This window comes from Brachyistius frenatus, unplaced genomic scaffold, assembly GCF_029030835.1.
Source record: "Brachyistius frenatus isolate BFR_SWC_R1_liver_20210118 unplaced genomic scaffold, ASM2903083v1 Contig_168, whole genome shotgun sequence".
Taxonomy (NCBI): domain Eukaryota; kingdom Metazoa; phylum Chordata; class Actinopteri; family Embiotocidae; genus Brachyistius; species Brachyistius frenatus.
In genome coordinates, this window is record NW_027210767.1 from 289950 (window position 1) to 310239 (window position 20290).

Sequence of the window (20290 nt, forward strand, 5' to 3'; positions counted from 1 at the left end):
GCCCCGAGACCCAGACTCATTAAAACAGGCTCAGATCCGCAGATCACACTCAGACCTGCCAGATCTGGATCCGGAGTCTCTGTGGACCTAAAAACTATTACGTCACAAAGATTACATCTGAGCCTGAACATCAGACTATACAAATTTCTGTAAATTATTTATGGGAATTTTATATTCGAGGACAAGACAATAATTAAATTTGGGAAAAATGTATTCATTCATCACACTGCTCTGTTTTTTTTTTTGTATTCTCCAGTTAAATCTGTCTGTTTATATTGAAGCTTATACTCGTCTATATTTATGCCTTTTTACATTATCTTCCGTTATTTGTCTACGTCTCCTCCTCAGTAAATTGTTGTTTAAAAGGTAAATAATAAAGTTGCCTTAAGGTAGTACGAACTGGCTTCATTGTGATTAATCCTTTTTAATTTCCTGTTCCAACAGTGAGCATTAGTCCAGTTAAAAGAGTAATAAGAACAGCGCAGTGAGTCTTCTGTTGAAAGTGCCGTTTTGTTTCATGAGCATCTTCTGCCCTCTGCAGGACGAACTGAAGTCTGCTCCATGAGATGGCATGTGAATGTTCAACTATAACTATCAGGAGATAAAAAAAAAAACAACAAAACAATACGCACTCAATCCAATTTAGATCTCGCTGTCTGTCCATAACAGCTTAAATAAACGAATAAAATGTGTATCCAATGTCCCATATTTGAATGCAGGTAAATAAATTAGGTTATATATTACATACATTTTGTGGTACCAGCACCTCCTTGACTTGAAACCATTAACACTGATGCTTGTTGATGTTTGGCAACAGCTGAGGTCAAATAAACAAGCAACTGTCCAAAACTCCGTTTTTATAGTTGAATTCAGTTTACGGTCATATATGCCAGCTGTTCCCTCGTTGCCCTCAGTTTTGCTTTAAAATGTAATTTAGTTTTAGTTCACGTTTTCTCTTTAAACTCTGGAATAAAGCTGCACACCTGCTTTGCAAACGACCTGCTGCCGTGATCAGTTACTTCCAAAAAGTCCAAAAGTTACGTAAAAAGACGACGTCACGGCTGAGCCACAAACGTCACTTACCTGAAGGTCTGGAGGGTTCAGGGTGCAGCAGAGCAGGTTCAACACAAGTCGGATGCATGAAAACCGCAGTATGTGGATCCAAGTATTGAAAATAATATTTCAACAGTAAAATAAAAATAAAACAAAACACTCGTCGTAAAAACGGAATTTTTCGCAGCGTCCTCGTTCCACACGAACGTCAGTCTCGAGCGATAACGGACGCACGGTGATTGCGTCATTTACCTCAAGCTGCGAGGCGCGTCTATTTATTTATTTATTATTACAAACAAACAAAACAAACAGGGCTCCGACAGAAGACGTCACACTTTAAGAAATATCTTTGCATCATTTTTATTTGTGTTTTTCCACGACACAGAGAGAAAAGTGTAACATCACGTGATAAGATTTATATGCACCACATGTGAAGGTGAACTGGTGACACAAAATACCATAAAACATTTACTAACCAGATAGTTTTGAACAAAGCGCCATTCGGATGGAAGTGAGGAGAGTTGCTGGGATTTTAATGTCACCTGCTCTGGCCTGTTGTCCCCTCAGCCCCAGTAACAATTACAGCAATAATGAGCTCCTGTCTTGAACTGTATGCTCCTGTAATTTGACATGGAGTCACATCCTTATCTCTCTTCAGTCAAACTGTACAGCAGCAGAATTGTTTATGAGAAGGTCCCGTCTGCAGAGTATCATGGATGTACAGACATTTATTACTGGATCACTGTGATATTAAAGAAAACTTAAAAAACATCCAGATTTTCAAGCAGCTTCTGCATGATCAACCAGATTGAGTTAAAATAATGCACCACCCCTCTGAAACTAATCTGTCTGAACGTCACACTGTTTAACACCTGATAACAGACAGAACAGGATCAAAATTCGGCCTGTATCTCCTCTATCCAGGATAGGGAAACCTAAGGAGCGTGGCCTGGCCGGGGCCGAGCCGCAGGTTCATCAGGTCCACGATGCTGTCCGTCGGCAGGACGCTGCTGTTGGTGCTCAGGACGACTGCGGCCTGCTGGGGCAGCGCCACGTCGCTCAGCTGCAGCACCACCGCCTCATCCGGCGCCCAGTTGAAGGCGGCCAGGTAGCGCTCGCTCTGATCCCAGACACGCAGGTACGCCAGGGAGGACGAGGAATTAGAGAGGAGGACGAAGTCTCCAAACAGCAGGGAACGCTCTTTGCCGCGCAGCTCGCTCAGACTGCGGAAAAAACTGCGACATGACAGACGCTCAGCCCGTTCCTCCTGTACACAGAGAGAGGAGAGATTATTAATACACGATGATAATAATACTCCTAATAGTACTGCTGCTGCTGGTGGTACTGCAACTTCTATTAATGCAGAATGGGAGCCTGTTGGAGCCTGTTGGAGGTGTTTTAGAGCTTGCCCCTAGTGGCCCTCAGTGGGACTGCACTTTAACACACTTCAATGACTTTTCAGGCTCAAAAACTATGCCTATTTTTAAAGATAGTTTACAGGTAAAATGGGGAACCACCCACATGTAACTCCACCTGTGGCCACCAGATGGCAGCACAGTCGACACAGGATTCTGCTGTACAGACTGAATTCACCTCCAAAATCAGAGCTTTTTTGGGGGGGGGTTAAAAAAAACACTACAACAGCTGCCGGTGCTGCCAATAACACTGCGACACCATTTTCTGTTGCTGCTGTTCATAATATTTTTAAAGAAGCTACCACGGCTGTGATTATTTTCACTGACGTAATGGCACTTTTTTTTCTTTTTTTTCCTTTGGCAAGGAGGAGGTGTCAACGTGCAGTAGCCAATGATGTTACCTGCAGAGTCCCATTCAGCTCCTCACCAGAGTCCCACAGCATCTTGGGAAACTTGGTGCCCTTTATTAAAGATGATAAGATGTCAAGATCAATCAGGAGACACAAAGAAAACCAAACAAAACTGTGATGATCAATAGCCATGTTTTAGCACGAGACGCTACTGCAAGAAAAATTCATTTTGCTCTGCTGGTGAAATGAAGAACAGCAGGTTGGCAGACAAAATATGAAGTCTGTCCCCTCACCTCGTCTGTCAGGCCAATCTCGTCTCCGTAGTTGAAGACGGGCGTCCCGGGCAGCGTCAGCAGCAGCAGCTGGTACAGTTTGACGAGAGCCGGGCCCACCAGGGACGCCAGGTGACCCTTGGCTCGCCCACCCAGACTCCAGGCCAGCAGGGTCTGGCTGTGGGACGAATACAAGCGCCGGATGGACTGAGCGTGCTCCGTAGCGTCTACGTCGCCAGAACGGAGGACCTGGGAGATCAGCAGGTCGACACCAGTGGAGGAGAGGAGGTCGGACACATCTTCAGCCGAGGAGCGCTCCGTGACGCCGATCAGGACTCTGAGAATCACATCCAGAGAGGACCGAGTTCATTCATCAAATCCAGATTTTACATTCAAAACATTCATGCTTTAACTTTCAGAGTTGTTTTTGGACTTTCAATTTAAAATTGCACAGAATTTCAATAAAAAGAAAAAAAAAATTGTTCTCTCCTTTGAAACATAAATTCATTCTCAGCAGTTTATAGAAATGAACCACTCTCTTTTAACAAAGATGGAGGACATGACGTCTCCCCAGAAAGTGAATCCAGGAAACATCAGAAACGTTCGCTGACATCTGTTTCTGGTGAAGTCATTTTCAAACCGGAGCTTGTGCAGCGGTGATCAGTGGGGGCGGAGAGACGGTATTGAGGCCCCGCCTCCCGCCCCGCCCTCAAATACCAAGCTAAGAGCACAACCAGTCCGTGGGGAAATGGAGCTGATATACAGCTGGCTAGACAGATAGCAGCTACTAAACATGTTGAGCGATAAAATAATCAGCAAAAAGTGAACGAGACGGAGAGTGCAAAGTTAGCGCGACCCATTTATTGTCAAGTTGTTTTTTTTTAAATTGTGTGAAATTCATATATGCAAGTTGTTTTGGGAAAATCTCTTCATGCTGACTCAAAATGAACATCAATTCTGTGACGGTTTGTTTTCTGACCTGTTGCTGGGACGATCGTCCGTCCCGTTCTGGACGATGGCTCGGATGTCGCTCCACAGGGACGGAACCATGCTGGCCACGCGCTCCACCCCGGACAGCTGCACGCCGTCCACGCCTTCGCTCATCCAGAACACCAGCGCGGACTGAGGACACACGGAGACGTCCATGTTAAAAAGCTTTACAGGTTGATGGGACACAACATTTAAAGGACTAGATGACTTTACTAATCGACAATTCTGATCCGTATTACATCTTTGGACCTTGGAGAACTAATTTCTTTGGAGAACAACGAATTAAAAACATTTTTATTGTTCAATAACAATGTTTTGTTGACACGAATTCAGGGTTTTTATGAACAGGAGCGTCTTTTTGCTCTGATTTCCAGAGATTTATTCATGATGGGCATATAGTGATGTCATCGGGACGTGTGTTTTCGTGCCTCTGAGTTCAGATCTGACTTGTCTGACTGCTCACCAGTACTTCCAGCAGGATATTTCATGTTTTGTATGTAAGCTGAGAGAGTCCTCACCTTCAGTCTCTCTGCTACGTTCGTCACACTGACGCCGGAGAACCAGGGGCCAGATGATCCCTGGTAGTTTGGAGTCAGGTCCACAACCACAGAAATACCTGCACACACGAGAGGAACAGAAGCAATGGATACCTCTGTAATACAGTTGATCTTTTGTCAGACCTTCTTTTTGTTTCACTATGTTTATGAGAGAAATCTTCAATTTAATATCGGATGTTAAAACATGAGGAAAAAATAACTAAAAATAGAGAATTGGACATATTTCTTCATAAAATTTCTATTAATTTAGGATTGAATTTTCTTCTTTTTGGATCTTGGATTTGACATAATCTACTTAATAATAACAGAGACTTAACTGGCGGTCAAAAAGAGTCTCTATAATCCACATATTCGTCAGAATAAATTCTCATCGACATTTGTTTCTGCTCAGTTCATTTAAAAACCATTAAAGTTACTTCAGGGAGGAATTAGTAACATTATCGTCAGCCCTCCAACAGCATCTTCATTTGAATCTGACACCTTATAAAACTCAGCCTGAACTTCTTTTTTTTTTCATCTCACCCTTCTTGTGAGCAGCTTTAACGAAACTTTTGAACTGCTCCAGGTTTCCGGCCTCAGGGGAAATCTCCTCGAACCTCAGGCTCATGGCGTCATCGGGCGGAGCGACGTGGATCGGCCCAACGACCAAACCTTTGACCTTCAGCTGAGCCAGACTGTTGATCTTCTGCTCCAGACCTGAGAGACGAGAGGACGCACGAGGAATCAGGGAAGGAGAGTTAGCGAGGACAACTTTGATTTTATTCTTTATTATTAACCTGATTTGATTTAACTTCATTTAATTGTGGGGGTTATTTTAGAGTAAGAATTGTATATTTATTTTATATCTAAATGTTTTAATATTTTTATTCTCATTTTGAAAAGTAAAAAAAAATGTTGCTCTACCATAGTTTTTAAGTATAATTGTTACTCTCTTACAATCTCACAATCTATATTTTGGGCCCGGTTCTGATCCTGTATAAATAATAACACAGAGGACATTTTAAATGTTCCAAAAAGAATTAAACATTTCAGACTTCAGATTTTGTTCGTTTAGAGTAAAGTTCAAACTGTGTTTCACGTCTGCTGATTAACAGCAGACATCTGGTTGTCAGTCTGCATGTCAGCAACTTTAAACTCCATCCAAGCTTCTTCTCCTGGAGGTGCACAGACATGTTGGTTCAGTTTGACATGAAAAAAAAAACAGTTTTCAGATTTTTTTTTCTGCAGAAGGTCAAAAGTTAGGCATCTCTTTGTGGTTGTTTTGCATCATTTTGTGGTTATTTTGTGTCTTTTTAATCTTCCTACTGAGCCCTGTGACTTTCTAACAGGTAATATGAACGGTTTCTTCAATTAGAGGTTTTTGACCGTTAAAAAAACCCCATAAAGTTTTTAATTTCATTTATCTTCCAACATGTCTGGAGGGGATGCAGTGTATAAAAACCAGTCTGGTTGACTTTAGTCTTCTTGTCTATAGTAATTTAAAGAATATAACCTATCTCTCAATTGTCATGGTTGTGAGCTCACCCTTCAGGTTCTGGGCGTCACTGAAGGCCTGGATGTTTCCGATCTGGTACAGCAGACCGTCGTTCCACCAGTTGGTGGCGGGCAGATCTCTGCAGCGGGGGGCCTGCAGGATGATGAGGACGGCACCTCCCAGCATCCCCAACCAGCCGAGCCAGAACACCACCAGCAGCGCCCAGCGGGTCCTCACCCATCTGACGAACAACGAAACCGAAAACGGATTAAAGACCGCCCAGGGCTCCTCAGACCCACAAGGGATCCAAAACCCAAAGTAGTAGAATTTTAAGTAAAACAGGGGACTCATCCTTCATCTAGAGAAGAGCCATCACTGTCCAAAGAGAACATCACAGTGTGTCCATGAAAATACAGGCAAAGAAAAAGGGCATTTTGTACTAATGTGCTCTGGACAGATGTATCAAAGATATATTGTTTGGCCACAGTAACAGCTGACGTATTTGGTCTTTTCAGGAGAAGAACCTCAGACCAACTGTGAAGCACGGCGATGGAAGCATTATAAGTTTGCTGACCATGAATTTTGCATCATATCAAAGAAAGCTTGAAGCTAATGTGACGCCATCTGTTTAGAAATATAAAGTTGAACCTGAAATGTGCCTTTGAACAGAATAATGATCCCCGGCACGCTTACAAATGGCTCAAGCAGAAGTAACGGAGGGTTACATAACGTCCTCGTCAAACCCGAGATTTGAAATGTTGTTGTGGGGAGGTTAGAAAAAGTCTGAATATGCAACAAAAGAAACTCAAATATCAGCAACCGAAGGAATTTTTTATAAAGAGTGGTCAAAAATTGCATCCAGCTGATGTCAGAAATGATGGACACTTTGGTATTTGTCAGAATTTCTGCTAACAATTCTGATGCCAAGGGTGCAGTTACTTTTTGCATATTACATTTATTAATATTTCTGTTTTAATAAATAATGAAAAAGGCTCCTGTCCTGGTGGCTTTGTATAAAAGAGGATGAAATGTTTGCGTGTCCAAAATACCCAACAATTTTCCTGGGATATAACCTATTTGTCACATGACATTACATCAGCATACAGTAGGCTGTCTCATATGTATCTAATGTCAGTGGATATTTTTCTGGATGTGGAGTTATGTTGCCATTTAAACAGATAACAATGCCGCGCCCTGCCGCATCAGTAAACGGTGTCTGTGTCGGTGTATCCTCACCCTGGGGTCCCTGCCACCCTCATCAGCTCCTCCTTGTTCAGCCCGGTGAATTTCACCTCCTCCGGCTCATCGGGGATCTTCACCTTCACGGAGCCGTTTTTCTCCTCCGCCCCGGGAGACGGAGCATCTGCAGCCTGATCTCCTCCTCCTCCGGTCATCGGTTGCTTCTCCTGCTCCTCCTGGTCCAGGTCTGCCTCGCTCACATCGGCCTCCGTGGCATCAGCATCCGCGGCGACCGGGGCGGGATCCTGGGCGGGATCCTCCGCGTCCTCCGGCTCAGCATCTTTGGTCTGAGCATCCTTCATCTCCACGTTGGTCTCCTCCGTGTTCATACCGGCTCCGACCCGTTAACCGACTCTGACCCAGAAACCAGCGGGGCTTTGTGTGCCTGTACCGTCAGATGTCCGTCCGTCAGTCAGTCTGAGACCACTGCACTATGCTGCATTCAAATACTATCGGACAAATGAGTGTCAAAGTCCCCCAGAGTCGAACTTCAGCCACACGAAGAGCTCTGAAGCAACTTGAGACGAGTTTCAGCTGTTTGCTTGTATATTTGTCAGGATCCTGATTGGTCATTGCATTAATCTTCACGTTTTAATTTCAGTAACATCACCACTACATTTGCCATTTCCAAATTAGACTGTTATACATTTTTTTTTTAATGTGTATAGGCTACATGTCGTAGTGTAGTAAAATAGGAACAATAATGAAATAGTTATAGTATCTGCTTTATTTTGGCTGTGCGGTTTCACCACACAAACCAGCCATACCTCAAATAGCTACTTTTCCATGTTGGATATACATTGTTGCACACGAGGTGCTATTCAAACCTCCGAGATAAAATGCTATTTTTCATTAGCAGCCCATATCGTTGTCATTTCTATGATTGTGCTTTATTCTTTGGTTTTCACAACACCATTTCTGTAGTCTTATATCTGTTGAAAATGCTAGTAGACACTTTTCTGTGTGAACCTGAAGGCACCATCAAACCGGCTTTGTCCAGTCTTTATTGTAGTGGCAGCTTCAGAAGCATCAACAAAAAAATACATCTAAAAAATAAAATACAAAATTGAGAAGCAGTAAAAAGCTTGTGATCACGTTTTCACTGCAAGTGTGTTTGTACGTTGGATATGACATGTAGCGTGTGTGTGTGTGTGTGTGTGTGTGTGTGTGTGTGTGTGTGTGTGTGTGTGTGTGTGTGTGTGTGTGTGTGTGTGTGTGTGCATGTCTGTGTGAACTGAATCAGCAACTCAGCAAACTGCTGACCAACACTGAGTTTGGGAAACAACAGCCTGTGTGCGGTCCACTTCACAGCTGCAGGGACTCTTACATGGTAATAAACTCTGAAATAGCCATAAAAAATAGTGCTGGAGGAGTCCCTATATGATTAGAATCGCAATTGTATTATTTTTAGAGTTAAGATCATGATTTTTTTTGATAAATGTTTTAAAATATAATTGCTAATTGCACCAATTTACCAATACAGAAGACGAAACTCAACAAGAAATGTGATGGTGCCTGATACAGGACCGATGTCGATCACTGCCTACCCGCTGAGACTTGCATGCACCTCACGAGATGCACTTCATACTTTGTTGTTTGATCTTGAAAAATTCAATTTCATACATTTTATACTGACCCACTGTCACCTTAAAGTCAAGACATACAGTCCAACAAAAATATTTTTTAAAGCAATTTTCTGTTCATTTTTCAGATGTTTCTGAATAACATTTCATTTTTTTTAGTTAATGTAATCCTAATGTATTACAACAGAGTATTATATAAAATCAAAGATTTTTTTTAAAGCATTTTATATAAGTTTATGACAAGTAAACCATCATTTTTTTTTGTTATCAATAAAGTTTAGTGAAAAAAATTCCCAGTGTAAAGGACGTCTAAACGTTTCAGAGGGAAAAAAAAGAGCATTTTAAGTTTGAATCTAAATGTCTTTGGTAATTCACCTGTAGTTACGTCATAATTAAAAAGTGCCGTTACTATAAGAGGAGATTTCGCGTTAAAATCTCGCGTTGACGGCGAAAGTATGAAGCGTTAATTCTTCAGGCTCCACCTTAAATCGCGGGCACGTGTCTGTTGTGCAGCCTTGAACACGGAACCAGAACAGCTTGTTCACGGGTCTTCTGGCATCTCGCTGACTGGATTTCTGGCTGTAACATGAATTTTTCTGAAGCTAAATCCGAGCTGAAGCAGCTGCTGAGCAGAGTGAGTCCGGCTGAGCTCCCGAGGCTGCTGGACTGGATGAGAAACTCGGGTAAACATACCTGCACGTGCGCTGGCGCTTGTTGTTGCTGCTGATGCTGCTGCTGCTGACTGGTTTGACTAGGCTTCACTGGAGGACTGTTTATGCACATCGTGTGGCATTTTTTTTTTTTTAAATACGATTTCAAAAGTTATTGTCAACAAAAACGCAATGCATTCACCAAATTAAAGAAAAACGAAGGCATTTTTTTTTTTGCCGTAAACGTGTCTCCAGTATGTTATAATTATGTCTTACTACATCATAATTACGATAATAAGTATGGAAGTCTAATTTTAGGCACGTCGAATTAGCTCATATGAATTCCTTTTTTTGCATTACGCCTACGGATGTACAGACAGCAACAACTGGATTACTGTTACACTGAAGGAAACCTAAAATCAGGAAGGTTAACTCGCAGCTTCTGCAGCTTCTTTGCCTATGATTTTCCTGCAGGTTTATTTAGTACATCCTTGAAATAGTGATATCATCAGAAAGTGGGAGACACACTAAATCTGAACATACGTGTTCAGTATGTGAGTGCAGATCTGACAGAATTGACAATACAATTTTTTTTTTAAATGGAACCCTTGCAAGTACATCTGTATGGAGAGACATTGCAATCAAAATGGTCACAAATGTGTATCTACGAATAAAAAATAAGATTTAAAAACATCTACAACGATTTGTTTTATTTTTGGTTTTTCATAAATGCGTCTTCCAATATACACACAAACACCAAGCAATTTGAACATATGTAAAACTCCTAGAAATGTAAACACACGGTTTAGATAAGCTGCTGTGTGTCATTGTGACTACGTTACCCAGAAGGCTGTGTGTGTGTGTGTGTGTGTCTGTGTGTCCTCCTGCAGACGAGCTGGACAACGTGCTGGTGGACAACAGGAAGGTGATGCTGCAGAACATTGCAGAAGACCTGAGAGCCAGTCTGCCTCTGGACGCCATGTTGCCCTCGGAGACCGCCGCCCACCACAAGGTACTGCCTCGCACTGCATAAGACTTCAATAAAGACACAGTGTCATATGATTATGACATTACATTTAGCTGACACTTTTATCCAAAGCAACTTACAACACGCCGTTGGTACACAATCGGGAGCAATTTTTTTAGGGTTCAGTGTCTTGCTCAGGGACACTTAGGCATGTGGACAGGAGGAGCTGGGATTGAACCACCAACCTTCCAATTAGTGCACAACCCACTCTACCGACTGAGCTACAGCCTCCCATGATGATGATGATGATGATGCCCATGTCTGTTTCAGATGCAGCAGCGGTCGCGGCCGACGGTCCACGTGGACAGCTTCCTGTACGACGATGAGCAGGTGGACTCACTCTGTGAAGAGGGAGCCATGAGTCGGACCTACTGCCTCGGCTGTGGATCCCACCAGACCGCACCTCTGGGTGGGAACACACATACTTGTTAGTTTTTAGGTCCATTAGGATCAGAAACAAAACAAAATACAAACGAGTCAGAGTCAGTTAGGTCAGGTATGATACGGACAGGTAGAGGTGATAATATAATAATAACACAGAAAAACCTTATTTATATCACACCTCTCGAGGCACAAAGTGCTTTACAAAGAAACAGGGGAACAACTAAGATGATTAAATACAAATTAAGTCTAGTCATTTTGTTAAAGTGCACATATAAGTCAGGCAACAACTGCCCAAAGTGCTGCACAACATTAAACATAATTAAAACATTCAGGCTGAATTGAAACACTGAAGCCTTTAAAGGCAAAAAGAGCAACAAAACAAAATAAATGAGCAGTAAATAATCAAATTAAAATGAATTGGAATCTAGAAAGGCCATTGAAAACAAATACGCTTTCAATTATGATATGAATAAACCTATAAAATAATAAATCATTTAAAATAAAAATAATTGCCTGCAGCTTGATGATATAGCAAGCCCCTCCCCCAAATTGACAGGACTAGTTCTTTAGGTATTACATTACATTTCACTTAGCTGATGCTTTTATCCAAAGCGACTTACAACATACCGATGGTACACCATCGGGAGCAATTTAGGGTTCAGTGTCTTGCTCAAGGACACTTAGGCATGTGGGCAGGAGGAGCTGGGGAGGTGCATGTTTTTTTGGATGGTGGGAGGAGGCTGGAGCACCTGGAGAGAACCCACGCAAGCAGAGGGAGAACATGCAAACTCTTCACAGAAAGGCCCAGGACCGGATTTGAACCTGGAACCTTTTTGCTGTGAGGCGACAATGCTAACCACTGCACCACTGTGCCTCCCTATGTATGTGACGTATGAACCTCTGGCTGTCTGAATTTGTGTCGCTGCAGTTCAAAACAGAAATAAAATAATTAAAAAAAACACCACATTAACACGTCACCAAGGTCAAACACTGGACTTTCTCAGCCTCGTCCAGCTGCTGCAGGAATTTACCTCTGACCACATGCTGTCGTCTTCTTCTCTTTCAGACTTCATCTCTCACTCGTTCTCCGTGTCGGAGCTTCAGTTCCTGTTCCAGAACGTTCTTCCAGACCTGAGCGGTCGGACGCTGGTGGACGTCGGCTCCAGACTGGGAGCTGTGCTGTACGGGGTCAGACACACACACACGCACAATGACACACAATACATCAAAATTCATTTCTGAAATATGTACAAATAAAATAATCCAAAATAACATTAAAAACTCCTGAAATAAATAGAGAAAATTAATAACTGTTCTTTAAATAAATAATAATGAAGCGGTTGTTACAAAAATAAGAAATAATTAAAAATAATAAGAAAACAAACCATCTAGGCCTCAGAAACCTTTAAAGCAATGAAATTCGTTTTTTTAGTTACACGTGTTGTGTTTATTGTGTGTGTGTGTGTGTGTGTGTGTGTGTGTGTGTGTGTGTATTCAGGGCTACGTGTACAGCTCGGCCTCCCAGCTGCTCGGTCTGGAGCTCAGCGAGGACTTCGTCAGGCTGCAGAACGACATGCTGCACAAATACGGGATGGCCAACAGAGTTCAGGTTTGTCTCTCTGAACGCCGCTCGACGACAGCACGGTCACACAGTAGAACTCCTCGGTAGAAACCCATTTCTACTGTCCGCAGGTCCTCCACGCTGACGTCTGCAGGCAGGACGCTCTGCTGCACGGCGCCGACGTTCTGGTCATGAACAACGTCTTCGAGTACTTCATGGAGCCCGGCGAGCAAATCAGGTGACGATACGCAAAATCCACTCTGAAATCCAGACTCTACTGCACAATAATAACTTTAATAAAGTGAAATAAAAATGAAAAAAATAAATAAATATGAAGAGACTGGATAAAGCCCTCTGTGTGTGTGTGTGTGTGTGTGTGTGTTCAGAGCGTGGCGGTTCATCATGCAGACCTTCAGGAGGAGAGGATCTCTGCTGGTCACTGTTCCCAGTCTGCAGGACAGTCTGAGCGCTCTGCAAGTAAGACTCACCTGGATTCATAGCTTTTGTGTAACAGGTGATGTCATAAGTGATGTCATGGATTTGGCAAGGCACTAAATCACCTCCTGGATAGTCCTCAGCGTTTCCTGTTTGTGTCCAGCAGGAGGTGCTGAAACCAGGCTGGGTGGAGGAACTGCCCGTGGACTACAACGTTTACCTGGGCAGAGACACAGACCCGGACGCTCTCAGACAGATCCACCTGTACAGAGTCATGTGACCTCACGTGACCTCAGACTGATCCAGCTGTACAGAATCATGTGACCTCGGACAGATCCACCTGTACCGGGTCATGTGACCTCGGACAGATCCACCTGTACAGGGTCATGTGACCTCAGACTGATCCACCTGTACAGGGTCATGTGACCTCACGTGACCTCAGACTGATCCACCTGTACAGGGTCATACATCTGCCCGTCATGTGAACTGGTCTGGACTCGTTTGACGTGGACTGCGCTGGACTAACTCCAACCAAACAGATTCGCGATCTGGTTTGAACTGGTCTGGACTGGTTTAATTTAATCAGAGTCCTGGTTCCTATGATGTCACTATGGTCCCACTGTGTCATGGAAACAAGGGTTTTATCAGGTTCAAACCAGATTTAACTGGTACGAGTTGGTCTGAGTTTGTTTATTGATTATTTAGTAGATCGAATTAATTGTTTCTTGTTTCATCATGCTTCATTTCCCACCTGAGGATCAATAAAGTTTTTATGTTTTCTTTACAAAGTCTGTGTTTCCCAAAACAATATCCTATATACAAGGTGCAACGAGAGCCCGCATCCATAGCGACCAAAAACTACCTGATTTAACTCTGGTAGTAGTAGTTTGGAACAGAGCCAATGCTTTGCTCATGGATGTTTGCTCACGGAAAATATATATATCACAGGTGACCACCGGAGGTCAGCACAACATCAGAACACAATCAGGCCTGCAGGAAAAACCAACAGCAAGTCTGATGATCGGATCAATCCCATAAGCATGTTCAAGAGATCAAACAACTGTGTTGGAAATGATTAGAAACAGTAACTTTATACATCAATAAAATGTTAAACATTGTCGGGCTCCTTTTTCATTTGGCGTCAAACCAAAATGTGCCCACAGCGGTGCTGTTGCCGTTCTGCTTTGCAAATCAATCCACAAAGTTCCTGTCAATAAATGTTCATCGAGATGCGGTCGGTCGAAGAATTAGAAGTTAAACAGAAAATTCTCAATGTGGTTCCAGAACTTTTTTTTTACAATTGTAAACTAACACAAAGCAAGGAAACACAAAAACAAACAAATGAAAAACATTGATATAAAAAAGTGAAAAAAGAATACCCATCCAGGCTGAAGGCAGCATGACTGGCGACGTATTTTTTTAAGAGTAAAACCTCAAACGAGGGAGAACGTTTCGGTTAGTTTCATTTAGCTTGTTTTTAAATGACCGGAAACGTAATGATTGTGAAAGGCCTATCTGAGGGCCAAATATCTTTCCACGTGTTTTGTATTTACGGGCTCCTTCTCTCACTTGTGCCGCAGTACAAAGTGTCTCCCCGCCATCGCCCTCTTATGCAAGACGGAGTTCTGCTCGGCCGGCTGCACAACGCTGCCTTCAGGGCCTCGCCGACCGTGGTAATATGTTGATGAGGCGCTTACTCACCCAGATCAATTCAGCCACATCTTTCTCATGTCTCCACATCTCCCTCCTGCCGTCGTCTTCCGGGAGGGCTGAGTACTTCTCTGTGTCGAGTGAAAGCTGGAGTGATTCTGTGGGTGAAGGCATGTCATGAATGCCAAACAAAGAGAGAGTAATTAGACAAAGTGGCAGAAGGAGGCAAAGACAGTCAGCGCAGCAGCTCGGGGGGGGGGGGGGGGAAATCACTGCAGCCGGCGTGTGAGGACAGGAGCGAGGTCTGTTTCCTGGAGCCGGCTAATTGAGGCTCAGGTAGGAACCGTGTTTGAGTGTGTTTGTTCCCCTCTCTCTTCCACGCGAATGGCTGCGAACAAAAGGGCAGGCTCTTTCCCTAATCAAACTAATGGAGTGGGAAGAAGCCGGCGGCAGAGCGAGATGGGCAGTGGCAGGCAAGGAGGGCCTCCGGCGGAGAGGAAGAGGGAGACGGAGGTGAGGACTTTGACACGGGATGATAAAAAGCCGCGGCTCGTGCCGTCACACCCATTAAACAGATGGTCCCATCTGAGCCATCCGGAGAGTAACTTCGGAGGAAAAACTTTACGCCTGAGCGTTAAAAAGTACGAGTGGCTGCTCGTAAAACTGCAGATAAAACGCGCTAAAACTTACTCTTTTTTTTTTTTTTTTGGTCAGTTTTGATCCCAGACGGCGGCTGAGATGACCCTTCAGAGGAAAAGCTCCCAGCGGTGAGTGAATACAGAATAATCTTTATTGATTATAACGACTCAATGGGACATAATAAACCCTGAAGGTCGGCCTGGGTATTGATCCTCTGATGAGTCTGATCACTGATTAGTCAGACTGTAGGCTTCGCTTTATGACTGTTTGACTTACTGTTTAATTAGATAACTTCGATTTAGACTGACATTAGGACCAATTATATTTTAATTTGATTTTTTTCTTGAGAGTTTTATGATCACGTGTATCCTCATGTGTTGAATTGGCTTAATATTCTTTAACTTCTTCAATTCGGTTTTTTTTTTTGTTTTTTTTGCTTAGTTTGTCTTTAATATCCATCTGACTGCTTTAATTCTGTTTGCTGCTGTACACCACTTTATTAAACTTTTGTAGGATTTAGATATGGTCTATAAATAGAATAGACTTGAGCTCATTTACATACACAGTCCTAAAAGAAGATCAAGAGAATCCAATTTAACAAATGAGGCTATAATATTATACTTGGTCATTTTTTGATTGAGAGAACAATCCAAAATTAAATGAGGGGGCAAATATCTGTGAATTTCAAAGACTAGCAGCTAATTTAAAAGAGTAGAAGTGCTGTATTTTGCTTTTCTCGCTGCGGCTATGAGGAAATTGAACCTGGTAAATTGTGCTCATATGTTTCTGATCTTGTATAGAACGTCCTGATTGTGGTCTTGAGGAGTCAGATGGTCCATCATGATAACATCAAGACTGAAATTGGAGTCAGGTTATAAATAGGAAGTCCTCAGATTAAACAGATGGGGTCCATTTGAGCTGAGAGTTGAACGATTTTAACGTTAACAGCAGCCTCTATTAAAATCTACAACCTTAGATTAAATACAGGATTTGAATGAAAGTAGAATTCCTGTTTTTAAATTTTTTTGAAGGATTTTATAGGAAGCTTTAAATAATAATTTACAGCCACAATTTAAAAAAAAAAAAATTTTACATCTTCAATATGACTCCTTTACAGTGACAGAACAGATCTCAGCGCGAATTCACATAGAAGATTTGAATAATTAAGAAAGTCACGAAATTCTGAATATTGCTGATTCCACCAATATAATGTTCTTTCTTTATTGCTTCTGGCTTCATGCCAGTCGAGATTAAGCCTCGCATCTTTTTCTTCAGGCCTATCTGTACTTAGAACCTGAGAGTCTGCCTCTTTCATCTCAGTTTCCCCTTCACAATAAAAGACTTTCGTGCGCGTGTCCCCCCTCAGGAGGCTCGTGCTCGCGCTCGCCTGGTGTCTGCTGTGGAGCTGTCTGCAGCCGGACTCACTTTCGCGCGTGTCGGCCGTCAACCTGCGGCGTTTCATCGGCTGTGCAGTGCGGGAGTTCACCTTCCTGGCCAAGAAGCCCGGCTGCGGGGGGCTGCACATCACCACCGACGCCTGCTGGGGGCGCTGTGAGACCTGGGAGGTGAGGAGAGGGGAGAGGGGAGTGGAAACGTGATTACAAACAAATCTCACAACTTTACTCGAAAGAGAAATCCTCCTGCTGTTTGTATCAGCTTACATTTTTTTTTTTTTAAAAAAGAGAAGAAGATGGACGGACAGAGACATAGACGGACAGACAGACCAGAGATGGAGAGATGGGAGATCCCAAAGGAGAAAATTAGTTTTCCGTTTCCTTCCTCCACATGGAGGTCAGCGCAAGGTCGGATTGAGCTCTCAGACAGATACAGTAGACGCACAGGGCTAGAAATATGTGAGCTGTGTTTTGAAAGAAAAAGAAAGAAAAAAAAAAATTCTGTGCGTGTTTCCCACACCAAGATGTAATCACTGCGGTACACGCAGTAATGAGAGGAATGTCTGAAGTGTAAATCGTCCGTTAGGATGAAGGAAGACGGAAATTGAGTTAACGCTCTGCAGGAAAGGAAAGCGGGAGAGAGGAATCCGGAGATTGAAGTGACAGCAGCGGTTTCTCTCACAATGCCTCTCAAGTGCATAAAAAGACACAGTTGGATCTCATAAGTTGCTGTATTCTGATTACAAAAATAATAAAAAAAAAATAATAAAAAAAAGCGCAGTGACATCTCAAGTTTCATCCGGTACACTGTATTCAGTGACAGGAGGCATTAGGCAGCTCATGATTCTCCCTGCGCTTATTACTGCAGTGGAGCTGGTGTGTGTGTGTGTGTGTGTGTGTGCGTGCGTGCGTGCGTGTGCGTGCAGCTTTGCTTTGTTAGACTCCTCGGATCCCCCCTCAGGGAGGAGACTCATCTTTCTGTCTGCTCTACACCACACAGAGGTCAGCGGAGGGAGGTGATGTCTTGCTTTAAAGACAGCGGAGGACGGTTAAAGCTGTGAACTTTGGGTCAAAGGACGGTTTCTAACTACAACTTTAGGATTCATACTCTTGACTTCTGCGCATTCAGCTGAAGTTGTGATTCAGAGCGAGTTATATTACAGCAACGGAATAAGATTAAATTCCAGGAGGCAACGACAAAAGGCTTTGCAGACGCTTCACGACTCTTTAAACATGGCTCGCTAGAAAACAGAGGTTCGCTGGCAAACTGGATACAAGCTCTGACTGTAAGTAAAAATAGACGTAACCTCTGACTCAAATAGACTTCCATTTAAAAAAAAAAAAAGCATCAGCTTTTTTCTGAGACAGCCGAGCGGTTCTGTCAAAACAGTAAACCAAGTTGAAGATGTCCAACATGGCAACCTGGTAGATTTGAGTGAGAAGAGAAAGAGAAAAATACCAAATGTTTTTTTTTTTTTTTTTTTCATTTTTCTTCCAGAAGCCGGTCCTGGAGCCTCCCTTCATCGAGTCCTACCAGCGGGTTTGTACCTACAACGAGACCCGTCTGGTCACCGTGAAACTGCCCAACTGCCAGGGCAACGTTGACCCAGCCTACACCTACCCTGTGGCCCTGAGATGCGACTGTGGCGTCTGTCTGACGAGCACCACCGAATGCATCACCTCCGTGTGAAGCCCGAACAGGCGGATACTGATTTAAAAATACCTTTTGCTAGCAATAACTACATACTTATTCTTGAACTGGACACTGGTCAGCCGGCAGAAATGCTCTCGTATGAGTTCTCTGCTTCACTACGAGGCAAGTGACTCAATCCAAAGAAGCTGTTTATTCAGCCCAGTGTGATGCCAAAGCGTGTAATACCTCCAACAGTCCACTGGGAGGACACTGTCAGCGTCATGTCGACATTTATTTGGCTACTTAAAGGGTGCACAAGGGTTAAACTATTGAAATATGTCACCAACTTTCCTCTGCAACTTCTCTTTATAAACAAATCGCTAAGCCTCGCAACTGCTGTAATTTACATAATTGATAATTAAAAGCCAACTAGTGGTCACATCATCAAACACTTTTTTATCTGAGGTTTGAGGCCAAACTTCCTGCTGGTTACTCATCAGTGGTTGGGAATAAAAAAAATAAAAAAATAAAAATCTCTTACGAAGTGTTGTCGTTCATGTGATTTCCAAGCAGAACAGGGTTTAGCTCACATGTCCAAATATAAGGATATAGATAATAAGGATATCCACTAACAGTGAAGCTCGCACACATCCACTCCACATACAGACAGGTATGTTTACAGATCCTAAAAACAAAAAAAATGCTTTCATCGTCAATACTTTACATTTCCAAACTTCACACGGTGTTGGGTCACCTTTGCCCAAAACAAACTCCAAAAAAATGAAGGTCATTATTGAGGAGTGGTTATCTGAAATATTCATTATCATTAAAAATGAATGTTCAATTCAAAATCCATCACTTCATTAATATATATTATATCATACTCTTTCAGTTAGTTTCGGACACCGAGATTTCCTTTACAAACTGCGTGTTGTTACGGGATTAAACCTGTGACCTTCAGCCATCAGGTCAGGATATCACAATGTCTCAAAGATAATCATTACGTCGTATTACTGCTGTATTTTTAGAAGCTGGTGTCAGATTATTTCTTTGTTTGGTTTTCCAACACAAACTGTACGCTTACAAATGAAATCATTATTTTCGAATGGCTTTATTCATGCACCCAATTTCTGCTGTTTATTTGCATCCGGGTCAAAAGGTAAAAACTAAAATATGACGTAGATGTGAATTATGTACTTCATAATTAATTCTACGGACCTTAATTGTCCCTGCTGGTTTTCCATCATTCTTTAAAAGGGTCAAATACGTAGGATGTTTCGTTTAAAACATTAAAGAATTAACTATAATTACCCACAGAATATGAACACGCAGCAGTTTTGTCGTCTTGTCACAGATGTCTATGTATTGTGTTGCACAGGTGTCGACGGGAGTTAACCAGCTAGCCGCGGCCCGTCCGGTCTCGTAACACCACTTTGTGCCACAAGAGGTGATAGTGAGTCACTGTAACGTAAAAATAAAGAGAGGAGGAACGAGTGACATATTCTAACTGATGCGTTCAAATGGAACTCGTGAGAATTTTTTTTAAATTTTGTAGAAGCCCACAGGAGCAGTTTGCATAGCCATTCACAAAAAAAGAGGAGGGGGGGGGGCAAAAAGGCACAAACAAACAGCGGAGTGAGTGAGCGTGCCGAAGAGGCTTTCAACGGCGAAGATATAGTGGAGAGGTTAAAAGGAGAAGCAGAGGAGAGGCTAGCTGTCTGGGCGGCGGGCTCTCCTGAGACCTCTGTTATCTTCAACGGCCCTGACAGGAGAGTCACTCCAACGACCCCCGCTGTCCTAATGGTTCCTGACATTACCACTTCCTCCTCTGGCTGCAGGCGGGTGGGGGGAGGGGGTGCGTGGGGAGGCGGGGAGTTGTAACAGCACTTGGCAGGAGAACTACAGTATATCGCAGGAGCTGAGGAGGAAGGAGGAGGAGGAGGAGGGGGAGGGGGGAGGACCATCAACCAAGGTTCCTAAACCT

At 43.0% G+C, this 20290-nt stretch overlaps 3 protein-coding genes across 6 annotated transcripts; 2 read left to right on the forward strand and 1 right to left on the reverse strand.

The window, feature by feature from the left end:
- Positions 1-1397: 1397 nt before the first annotated feature.
- slc3a2b (solute carrier family 3 member 2b) lies at positions 1398-7838 on the reverse strand. The gene is made up of 8 exons (XM_069717082.1): positions 7348-7838; positions 6162-6352; positions 5160-5333; positions 4599-4696; positions 4070-4212; positions 3112-3427; positions 2870-2929; positions 1398-2320 (listed from the first exon to the last, which is right to left on the reverse strand). The coding sequence occupies exons 1-8, from the start codon at positions 7677-7679 to the stop codon at positions 1970-1972; spliced, it is 1665 nt and encodes a 554-aa protein (XP_069573183.1). The 5' UTR covers positions 7680-7838; the 3' UTR covers positions 1398-1969.
- Positions 7839-9445: 1607 nt separating this feature from the next.
- LOC138631895 (uncharacterized) lies at positions 9446-14107 on the forward strand. 2 transcript variants are annotated; one of them, XM_069717087.1, is made up of 8 exons: positions 9446-9616; positions 10474-10595; positions 10881-11019; positions 12061-12182; positions 12493-12603; positions 12687-12793; positions 12942-13032; positions 13154-14107. In XM_069717087.1, exons 1-8 carry the CDS (start codon positions 9520-9522, stop codon positions 13268-13270), a joined length of 906 nt encoding a protein of 301 aa, XP_069573188.1. In that variant the 5' UTR covers positions 9446-9519; the 3' UTR covers positions 13271-14107. The 2 variants fall into 2 exon arrangements, with proteins under 2 accessions (XP_069573188.1, XP_069573189.1); XM_069717088.1 differs by having other exon boundaries at positions 13157-14107.
- An 832-nt stretch (positions 14108-14939) lies between these two features.
- On the forward strand, positions 14940-18789 carry gphb5 (glycoprotein hormone subunit beta 5). Of its 3 annotated transcripts, none has more exons than XM_069717090.1 (4): positions 14940-15153; positions 15355-15407; positions 16646-16844; positions 18172-18789. In XM_069717090.1, exons 2-4 carry the CDS (start codon positions 15379-15381, stop codon positions 18361-18363), a joined length of 420 nt encoding a protein of 139 aa, XP_069573191.1. In that variant the 5' UTR covers positions 14940-15153; positions 15355-15378; the 3' UTR covers positions 18364-18789. The 3 variants fall into 3 exon arrangements, with proteins under 3 accessions (XP_069573191.1, XP_069573193.1, XP_069573192.1); XM_069717092.1 differs by having other exon boundaries at positions 18175-18789; XM_069717091.1 differs by lacking the exon at positions 14940-15153 and having other exon boundaries at positions 15310-15407.
- The last annotated feature ends 1501 nt before the right edge of the window (positions 18790-20290 follow it).